This window comes from Meles meles, chromosome 11 (assembly GCF_922984935.1).
Source record: "Meles meles chromosome 11, mMelMel3.1 paternal haplotype, whole genome shotgun sequence".
Lineage (NCBI taxonomy): Eukaryota > Metazoa > Chordata > Mammalia > Carnivora > Mustelidae > Meles > Meles meles.
Genome location: NC_060076.1, coordinates 52,182,900 through 52,194,037, shown reverse-complemented (window position 1 = coordinate 52,194,037; position 11,138 = coordinate 52,182,900). Strand labels below are relative to the sequence as shown.

Genomic DNA, 11,138 nt, shown 5'->3' with positions numbered 1-11,138 from the left:
CTCAGAAACACATTAATTTTTTTTTCGTCTTACCAAATTTCCCAAAACTTCTCTACCCAGTCATCATTCATTCATTCATTTGCTCATTCATTCACTCATGAAATGCCCTGTGGAGAGCCTCATATATGCTAGGCCCTCAGTAATATGCTGGACACGCAGTGGTGCCCAGTCCAGACAGAGATGCCCTCCTGGGGTTTGCAGATTAGTGTGGGAAGGGAGGAGACAGACACAAAGATCACACAAATACGTGCAAATCACAGCCATATGAGGTGTGTCTGAGGAGAGGGGTACTTAGTTCTAAAGATCTGGGCCTGCTGGGAGGTCAGGGAAGTCTTTTCATTTGATATCTGAATGATGTGCACTCCTGGGACAGAGAAGAGTGCATGCAAAGAACTGGTCAGAGGCAGGAACATACAGGGCACTGACTTGGAGCACAGAGAATGAGGGTATCAGGGTACTGCAAGGGCTGCTGGGGAACCCAGGCTGGACAAGTGGTGAAATAGCCAGATGGGGTGAGGCTCTCAATGCTGTGTGCTCACAGTCCGAGGATATGGCCATCAGGCATCTCCCTCGCTTCCACTGCTGCCAGAACTTCCCCTCCTCATTGATCATGGCTTCATGCCTCCACACTTTCCCACCACTACTTTATCTAGGGGAGGAGACCTCGTCTCTTACCAGCTGACTTCTCCATTTGGCCTTTCTTCCCTTCCTCCTGCATCCTTCAGTGACAGGGCTCAGTGAGTCTTTAAATGCCCATGATGACTCATCAGCCATTTAAGTGGCTCCTTCCCCTTTTTTCTTGGATGTATCTGGATCTCCCTGGCCAAAAAAAAAAAAAAAAAAAAGGGCTAATCAGGGGCACCTGGGTAGCTCAGTCATTAAGCGTCTGCCTTTGGCTCAGGTCCTGATCCCAGGGTCCTGGGTTCGAGCCCTGCATCGGCCTCCCCACTGGGGCTTCTCCTTCTCCCTCTGCCTGCTGCTGTCTGTACTTGTGCTCTCTGTCTCTCTCACTTTAATAAATAAATAAAATCTTTAAAAAAATTTGATCAGATACCTTGCTGTCCCTTGACCTAATAACAGATTCTTCCTTCATCTCAAGATTTCTCATGGTAGATATGTGTGTGTAGCGGGGGCAAGGGGACAGAAGGAGTGCAAGGGGACATCTGTCTTTGGTCCTCCCATGACCTCTCTACAGTCAGTTCTGCATTGACAGAGCAAAGAGTTTCCTTACTATTACTTGTGTTCAGTGATCTTATGCTTGGGGGCTGTGATGGGATTTCCTCCCCTGTGTAGTTCACCTTCAGAATTAAGGACACCTTAAAAGTTGCTGCTAACAACCCCTTCCACCATTTAACTCAACTCTATTTACAGGAAACTAAAAACATATTCAAGATCTTTGTTCTAAGGAATTCCATGTTTGGCAAACTTTCTGTGAATGGATCTTGAGAGAAAATCAGTATTCTTGAGGTGGTGGTGTTTTACTGTTAACTTAAATGTTTGAAATGAAATGGTGCTTTCTATCTGACCTGTCACTGAGGTCAAGTTTACATGTGTGGGCTGGAGACAATATAAGTTGTGCACATTTAATAAAATCACCAACAAGTTTTTATTTTTTTTTTTATTTTTTTTTTTAAAGATTTTATTTATTTATTTGACAGAGAGAGATCACAAGTAGGCAGAGAGGCATGCAGAGACAGAGAGAGAGAGGGAAGCAGGCTCCCTGCTGGGCAGAGAGCCCGATGCGGGACTCGATCCCAGGACCCCGAGATCATGACCTGAGCCGAAGGCAGCGGCTTAAACCACTGAGCCACCCAGGCGCCCCACCAACAAGTTTTTAAAAGGCCAAAAAAAAAAAAAGTCTCCAAAGGTAGATGATTTACTTAAATGTGTAAATTATCTATCCTTTTTAAAGTATACTTTTGTCTTATTAAGATATATATAATACAATAAATACTAAATAATAGAAAATATATTAAAAATAGAAAGAATACGTTTTCTCATATGCAAAGCTGATGCTGACAGAACTTTGGAAGCCTGTACTCCGAGTTCTTCATATTTTTAAAATTTACTTCTAAAGTTTTTTATTTATTTATCTGATGGAGAAAGAGAGAGCATAAGCAGAAGGAGCAGCAGGCAGAGGGAGAGGGAGAAGCAGGCTCCCCGCTGAGCAGAGAGCCTGATGCGGGACTCGATCCCAGGACCCCGGGATCATGACCTGAGCCGAAAGCAGAAGCTTAATCGACTGAACCACTCAGGCATCCTGTTCTTCATATTTTTGATACGTGTTTGCTGAATGAAATTAATGTATTCTTGAGATGACAGAGTGGGACGGATCCTGTGACTAAGGAGCAGCTTTTGTCCGCATGGTCAACCAGCTACTAAAATAGCACCTCGCCTCTTTAACACAAACCTTTAACTGGCTGACTACCCAGATCCCACGTTCAGGGTTAACGGCATGCCTTGGGGATCTCTAATGCTAATATCCATCCAGGGAGAGAAAAAAAAAAAGCCAATGGTAAGGATGCCCTCACAATGTGCACTTAATTAAGGTTGTTCTCATTCAGGAGTGGGCACTGCTGTCTCAGAGTCTAGTTGCTTGGCATTTATTTACCAGCATTTAGTTGCCAGTTCCCAAGGGCCCAAGAGGTTCAGGCCCTGGCACAATCCTGACACATACTGTCAGGGAAACCGAAGGTCTGATTTGTAAATCAGAATGTCAATGTCTTACAGGGAGAATTGACACTTGTTAAAGGACTAAATTCCTTGCCACTCAATCTGCCCACTCTTGTCGGAGAAGGAAGGCCAATGCAGAGCTTAGCAGGAACTGCAGTTGCTTAATTGCTGTGTTTGAGTTGCTAGATCTGAACAAGAAATGGAACTGGATCAGAATATTATTATAGGGCTTTGGGGGGAGTGGGGAGGGGATAGATCACTTAGGGTAGCAATAGCGGCTGAATGAACAAAGGGGCATTTATGGGAAGGCCTTCAGGGACTCTCAGAATTGACAGCAACCTGGAGATGCAGGCTGGGATACAGCAGGGGGGTAGCAATGATAACCACCGGACAGTGCACAGATGGAGAGAAGTTCAGCCAGTTCCAGGCTTCTTGGCATTCCACTGGATCTAGTTTTTAAAATTTCATCAGGCTTTCAGAATTTCATTGGCTCATATCTAGTGGATGGCTAGCTTATCTGCTGAGTTGTAAAAACAAAGATAAGACCCTGTATTCAATGACTTAGGAATCTTATATTTCAATCCCTATAATTCATGTTAGACCAAGTTCATGCAGAGGCACACAGTTATTCCGGATTCCACCAATGAAGAGAGGCCGTCCTTCATGGACAATGAAGGTGTCCAAAGTTTGGGGAGAGGCTTCAAAGGACTGACACTGGACTTGGCAGAATTTTTCGAGGGAAATTGGAAGCATTTCCAGCTGGGATGTAAATGACAAAAAAGGGGGCCCAGTGGAAGAAAGGAAGGTGAGTCATCTACCTGATAAATCCCCTCCTCCTTTTCTTAAGTTGGGTTAACAGGGTTTAGCCAAATGAAGGTTTCGCAGGGAGAGGCCCCTGTGCTTTGAAGAGGGCTAAGGAAAGGGGGCCGGGGCGGTGGGGGGGGGGGAAGGGGGGTGGAGAAAGGCCTTTGCATTCCACCTCCAAGAGACCAAAAAAAGAAGAGCGAGAGAGAGACAGTGCTTCTTTCCGTCCATTGATGTAGTGTGGGTGTAGGTGACAAACTGGGAAGCCAGGCCATGAAGGTGCCCTCTCTTGATTTCCCAGCTCCAGGAAAGGGCTTGTTAGTCCCAGCTAGGCTGATGGGGGGGCGGGTGCGTAATGCTACTGGCAGCCTCCAAAGGCCCAAAATCTTACGCTAAGTGCTATTCACACCAAGACAGCTGTCCAGTTCCTGCACAATCCATGCTGTTCCACAGGGTTTTCCCATGAAGTCTCTTGAACATCAGACCCGACGTGGCAAGGATACAGCATTGGTGACAGTGATACAGTGTTCTATTTTTCATTCTTATCAGTATTTATTAACACTGACTGGAGGCTCTGCCCTGAATTAAGGCTGGAGGCTGGAGTTGAAAAGTGACTGATGGACGAGGAAGTCACTTCTTTTCATTGCTTCTGTTTTCTCATCTGTAAAATAAAACAGGGCAGGATTTAATGCCTTTGATTTGTTATGCGCGTTGCACTCAGTGAGCTTACACATAAAATCAGGAGCAGTTTGCCCTTGTGTGGGCGGGACGGGAGGTGTCAGGGGCTGAAGAGAAAAAGAGGAGAGCTTTGGCTTATGCCTTGCCATCTTGGAAGGAGGGGCCCGCTGTAAGGCGCCTGGGATGCAGCAGCTCTGTGCAAACTAGAGGTCTGGTATTTGCCAGAAGCTTTGGCATAATGCAAGGAGAAGTAGTGCATAAATGATGTGATGGAATTATTGCTGACCATGAACTTCCTGTCCAATTAGTGAGGTGCTGTGGGGGTTTCATTTAATTGGACCTTTCCCGAGCCATCTAGGTTTATTTACCATTTTACATTGATTTGATCTCAGGGGAGGAGAGGGCAGCGGGTTGAATGATAGCAACCTTTTATGAAACAAAGTTCTTCCTTGTTGACCTTTGATTCCCCCTTTCCCTGCATTGTGCTTCTGCCTTTCTCTGGAAAGCCTGTCTCGCAGCTTCTTTGCAACCAAAGAGGGCACTCACGTTTGAGATTTTCCAATGTCTGGAGCATTCATCCCTCTGCATTCAAGCCACAGCAAATGTCTGGAATTACTCTACTGAAAGCTCCTTCCAAGATACCGTCCATATGCATCTTGGTATCTCCCCGTACCCTCCCCCAGTGCCTCCCCCCCATGCTGCCTGCTAGTAGGAGGAGCTCAACCAGTTTCTTTCAAAGGTAACATCTCAAAGGTCTTTATAGGCATACACTGTGGCTTCAACAGAAATAGTGGATTTATACAAGATCCAGGGGCTACCTGGCAGAATTAACCACAGCTTCAAAAGGATTTAAAGTCTTTTCTGCCAAGGTAGTTCCTTTGATATACAGCAGGAAAAGCGTTCTAAGCTGGTGGATGAAGGACCAGGGAAAGAGAGAGAGTTGTTTTCATTTAATTTGGTGTGTTTCAGGTAAGTATCCAGAGCCCTGAGGAGATTCTTCACACCCGCCACAGTTGAAGACAGGAACTCCTGAGCCCTAGGCCCCTTTGCTTTGGAGAGTGGTTGCTTTCTCTCTCAAGAACTTCGCCAAGGCCCAGTCTTCTATGAAAATGTTCCATTGTTCAGATCAGGGAGCACACAGGAAAAATGAGCTGTAAAATGCTTTTTTTTTTTTTATCATACAAGGAATGAGAAATCATTTTAAAACTTGGGAGGAGACAAAAGTTCATTTCTAGTGTCTCTGCTCTAGCGCCCTGGTTTTCGGTGTGATTCCCCAGAGTGGAGGGGAGCTTGTTAGAAATTAGCGAACGGGTAACTAGGAATGTGGGAATTTGTGCTTTCACAAGTCCTCCAGGGGATTCTGATCTGCGTTGAAGTTCGAGAACTGCTCCACCAGCACAACCATTAGCATTTTATGCATTCTTTTCATGAGTGTGTGTGTGTGTGTGTGTGTGTGTGTGTCTGTGTGCAGGCGCGCATGTGTGGTGGGGGCAGGCAGGCTTCACTGAACTGGTAGAGCACAAAAGCAGTCATTGTAACAAACCCCAAGTTTCTCTTATCTAAAACCCCACCTCCATATGTAGGAAGTGCAAACAATTGTAGAATTTCCTAAAGTCAAGAATCTGGGAATCCCCATGGTGGGCCTTGTAGGTGTGAGTAAATGTGCTGCCTGACAGGGCCTCAGTAAAGTCACCTTAAAGGTTTTCCTGAACTCTGATGCATCAGGAGTCCCACCTCTTTTTTGGCAGGACTTTTGTCTTTTCCTGTCTGATGTCTGTCTGGCATTCTGTTAGAATCTCGTAGGCATCCCCAGAGCTTACTCTTCAGCCTCTCTAGCTGGTAAGAAATATGCAGGTGAAGAGGCTTGGGTAAGTATGGTCCCTCTGTGGAGCCACCATCTCCCCCATTGTCCATCCCCCCCCCCCCATTGTCAGGCTTGGGGTGAGTCTGCTCACTGCTTCTGTGAGACTTCCCAAACTTCAGTTAGGCTTTTTGTAAGAATGAAACAGGCAACTTACTTCATGGACATTTAATGACAAAAAATTAAATATACGTCAGCCATGGAGTCTGGGGTAGCAGGGAGCAGGGGTTGTGGAAGTAATGAAAGGTATTGCCAGCACTCCTATTCTGCCGTGGGTTCTCTTATTCATCCACTTATCCTGGCTTGTCACTCTGCCTTCTCCTCACAGCTTCCGTCCCCGTGTGGGGACAGCCTTATAAGTTCTTTCTTTATGGGCTTCTCAGTCCAAGAAAAACCAGGAGAAGTGGCTAATCACCAAGAACACAGAAGCCATGCGGTGCTGCTCTCCTACAAATTAATCTAATTGCATCAGTATTTGGCTTTAGCCGAGCCTATATATACATTGTTACTTATGTAGTACTTTCATGATTTAGTATGCTTTTTCATACATAATGCTTAGATTGAAAATCCTAAAACCACTATCGTAAGTGAATGCCGAGTTCATATTCCGGCTTTTCCGTATGTGTAATCAGAGGATTAAAATGCTATTACTGTAGTAAAATCGCACATTCAATTCTATTTACCTGGCCAGCTTTAAGGTTTAAAATTTCTTCTTCTTCTTAAATCGTCATGAGGCCAAATAAAATAAAATTATAAAATATAAATTTAAAGGAAAAAATAAAAAAGAGTGCGCGTTGTTGGTTTTCCCTAACGTTGTGGAGGCTTAAGAGATACTGAAACCAGGAACCAGGGCAGAAAATGTTTTCTGTGACCAAGTGGGCGCAAGGCGAGAAGGAGCTATGACTTATTCATTACCCCAGACAAAACGCCTCCTTTCCAGGCTGCAGAGAGGCCAGGCTCAAAGGGCCGACGGGCCAGCTTCAGGCAGTGCCACTGCGGCTACCTGGAAGCCCAGCGAGTCACCTGAGCTGTGCCCATGCCTGGGCTGCCAAGCTGCAGCGACCTGTCCGCAGTCCGCGGGGGCACAAACCGCACTGCCGGGGCGAGGGAACGCCCTTGGCGCTCCAAGCGGGCGGCGGGTCCACGCGGGCGCCGCTGAGCCTGACCTCCGCGGTAGGTGCACAGGTAGCGCTTGCCGCAGCACCTGGCCCGCCGGCCCCGCGCTCGGGGCGGGGCGTCCCGCGTCCCCTTTAAGAGGCCGCATCACCCGCCCCTGACGTCAGGGTGTCTCTCCGCACGAGCCCGCGTCCCGCGCCGCTCCGCGCCCCCGCGCCCACAGCCCCGGCGGCGCCAAGACTAGCGGCGGCCCGGCGAGCGCGCCGCCCTGCTCGGCCCTCCTGTCCGGCTCCGCCGCCGCCTCTTTCCGACACCCGCACCCGCAGCCGCAGCCGCCCGCCCGTCCCCCCGCACCATGTCGGTGGCCGGGCTCAAGAAGCAATTCCACAAAGCCACTCAGGTAAGGCGCCTGACAGGTGCGCCGCGGGGCGGTCCCGGACGGAGCCGCGAGGGGCGCGCTCGCAGCCTGCGGCCGGCGGGGAGCGCGGGGACCCCGGCCTGTGCCCAGCTCGCCGTCGCCGCGCTCCGCGTCGCCCGCCCCGCCCGCCGCGGCTGCGGCGGCGCGGGGCGTCCGGGGGCTGGGAGCCCGCCCTCCGTCCCCCACCCCGGGCTGGGTGAGGCGCTGCGGACGCCCGCGAGTCCCTGGCGTCCTGCCTTGTCGCCCCGCGCGCCGTCCCCGCACCGCCCCCGCACCGCCCCGGGTGGGAGCGACTGGGAGGGGACCGCGACTGCACTGTCGCCCCGGCGTGCAGGTGCCCCAGCGGCGCGGCGGGAGATTATGTAAAGTCGTCTCTTACCCGGTGACCTTGCGGTGTTGGTGGCCCCAGCTGTCCCGGGATGTGCTGGCATGAGCGGTGGCCCGCACTGGGGGTGACTGCGGTGATGTCCGCGGTCTGCGCTCTTCCACTGTGGTTTCTGAATCTCTCCTTCCATGTTGTCCCCAGGCTCCAGAGCAGTGGGAGGATGGGGCGTCCTTCTGGGAACCTCATGCATTAACTTTTCCTTGGAGAACTTGGGGGTGAAACTCCTTTGAGACCGAAGCTTGACCGTCAGTTCCTGTGTCTTTAAGCATTTCCCATGGGATTTATAACCTTAACATCAAATCATTTATTTCTAAGTATTATTTTTAGTGAGTCTTTTACAGCTAGAATGTGCCCATATTTCTCCGTGGGGTTAATAAGCTGTGATTACAACTTACTTAATTCAGATTCTAATACTCGAAATCTCCTTGGTCTCTGTTGAAGAATTTTACGTAGGGAAAGATAAATGCATACTTGTAATGTGACCTATTTCTTAAGTAATGAGGATGGCTACTATTTTTTTTTTTTTTTTTTTACCCTTCTGAAACATTTCTAGTTCAGGGGAACTTTAGCTAAGGACTTTGTTGATTTCATTAACTATTTCTCATCATTTAGCTTTAAATATTGTTTTTCATAGATGAGTCTTCATTAATAGTGAGTTTTCTCATAACTTCTCAGAAGTAGTGAGGTGTTCCCCAGGCTACCACAGTAACAACCCTATTTTAAACCACATTCGGAAGAGGTGAGGGTTATGTTTTACAGAATCTTGGATAAGTTAGGGGGACAGATGCACCATGAAATTTATCTCACATACATGAACATGTTATCTGTATCACCATAGACTTGCTTTGTAGAATCAGTTTATTTGTTAGTTTGGGAGATTCAGAAAACTAAGATGATTTCAGGAAAAATATGCACTAATGTAATTATTTTTGCTTTTTCACTTGGGTCTTTCTGAGTCCTCTAGAACAGACGTTTGTAAATATATTTGTAAAAATATTGTTGGTATAACATGGAAGGCCTCTAATAACTTGATAGTTTGAATTCCTTCAGGTTTATAGTACCAGCACATGTACTGCCATAAATTCTCAGGCAGGACTCCTTTGAAGTCACTGACCTTTTTAATTTCAGGTACCTTTCACTTCTCTAAAGCAGACCTCAGCACTAAATTTACCAACACCACATCCCTTCTTCACTTTGATTCTGAAGACTTCGTTTGCAAATCCTGGTGCCCCAAAAGGCAGTTACGAACCTTGGCAAAGGATAAAGCTTGACCCCACCTCTGCTGTCAGTGATGTTGAGCAAGTTACTTAACTTTTGAATGTGTCCTTGCTAAATGGGGTTAATATCCATTTCCTAGAATTGATGTGAGTATAAATGAGTTTGTAGAACACACATAGAAACTGTTCAATAAATGCTATTAATGTTAAGGATAATTTCACTAGTATAAAATACTGTCCCTTATATTAGTAATGATGACACATGAGGAAATTATGGAAGCTAGACTTTTTAGTTTTGCTACCCTAACAAAAACAAATCAGATGGCTACATTTCAGCCAAATCCTGAAGTTGTATGTAACAATGAAGTTTAGAATTGAATCTAGAAACTAGAATTGTGGTATGAAAGGACTTCTTAGATTGTTGGAGGAGGTCTGCTTGTGACAAGATTAGTATTTATCACACCTGATTCGAATGCAGAATCACTGAGTCATTTTCTTTTTACTGAGAAGCCTTTCATTTTAGAAGTGAAATAACACACAATATCTTAACCATAACTTAATGGAGCATAATCTTAGAAAGTCCCAGGCAAAGGTTATACTTCCCATGAATGTATGTGTATTTGAAGGGTGTGTAAAGCCAGTCCTAATGTTTGCCTGTGACAGGTATTAGAGGACATAGCCATGTCTATTTTTTTAAGCCATTTTCCCATTCCCAGCTCCATGAACCTGATCTTATCTATAAAGTAAGCTTTGCACCTAGAATTGTTTCCTTTTGAGAACAGATATGCTAGATTATATGGTCAACGTTCTTAAATGGAAGGCCCCTCTTCAGGTAAACATTTATTTCTGTGAAATTGAGTGTTTTGCCTAGGATAGTTCAGAATGGTATTTGTATTGATAAAGCACTATACCTTTGGTGTTTGCCCACTAATTTGAAATCTCGGATGAGATGTTCAGGACTGTTCTCTTGGTTTAGAACTGATTATTTCTACCTTGTTGCTGACAGTTATTTTTAACATCTTTGATATTTGGAGGTGAAAAAAAATGCTTTTGCTAAGGATAAATTATTAGAGTGGAAAGGTCTTTCAGCTTGAGAATATATGAACAGAGTAAAAAATTGATCTTCATTTTACTTTAATAAACCTTGTTACTTTATTGCTTATAGATATAATTTATTAGGCAATTGCAATAAATAGGGTACTCTTTTTTACTGTAAAGTCGGGCAAATGAACATGTATTATTCTACTTTTAGTGAATTTTACTCACATTGAGGTTTCATTTTGGCATGAATAATGTCAAGTTTTTTCACTTGGTTTAAACTGGCAGCATATCAGTTAAAAATAGCTGTCTGGTTCCAATTATCATGCCGTTTTTATAAAATCAATACTTTTTTTTTTTTTTTTTACTTTATCAAGCATTTATAGTGAACATACCTTGCTTTATAGTAATAGGGGAAAGTTTGTTACAGAGTAAAATTTATTAGGTCATTGTGTTAGTTCTTTAGAGCTGCTGTAACAAGGTATCAATTTGACTGCCTTAAACAACAGAAATGTATTGTCTCACCCTTTTGGAGTCTTGATGAAGGTGACAGAAATGCCGTGTTCCCTCTGAAGGCCCAAGGCAGGAGTCTGTGTCAGGCTTCCTTCCTAACTTCTGGTAGTTTGTTGGCAATCTTTGGCTTTTCTTGGTTTCTTTACACATCACATTGATCTCTGTTTTCCAGTTGGCATGGTTTTCTCTCTGTGTCCAAATTTCTTTCCACTTTCTTGAAGGACTAGCCGTATTGGATTGAAGGCCCACCCTACACCAGTATGATCTCATCTTAGCTCAAGTAATTACACGGGCAATGACCCTATTTCCAAATAAGGTCACATTCTGAGGTATTGGGGATTATGATTTAAATATATGAAGTGTTTGGAAGCGGAGGGAATATAGTACAACCCATTAATAGCCATTATTTGCATGAAAGGATTCACTACGGTGTTT

General features: G+C 45.5%; 1 protein-coding gene across 1 annotated transcript in view; it reads left to right on the top strand.

Annotated features, from left to right (window-relative positions):
• The first annotated feature begins 7,134 nt into the window (after nucleotides 1-7,134).
• SH3GL2 (SH3 domain containing GRB2 like 2, endophilin A1) overlaps nucleotides 7,135-11,138 on the top strand; it is a 214,245-nt gene continuing 210,241 nt past the window's right edge. Inside the window, exon 1 of the mRNA XM_046023343.1 lies at nucleotides 7,135-7,532. Within this exon, the coding sequence (XP_045879299.1) occupies nucleotides 7,488-7,532 (45 nt within the window). The 5' untranslated portion in view covers nucleotides 7,135-7,487. The remainder of the gene's footprint in view (nucleotides 7,533-11,138) is intronic.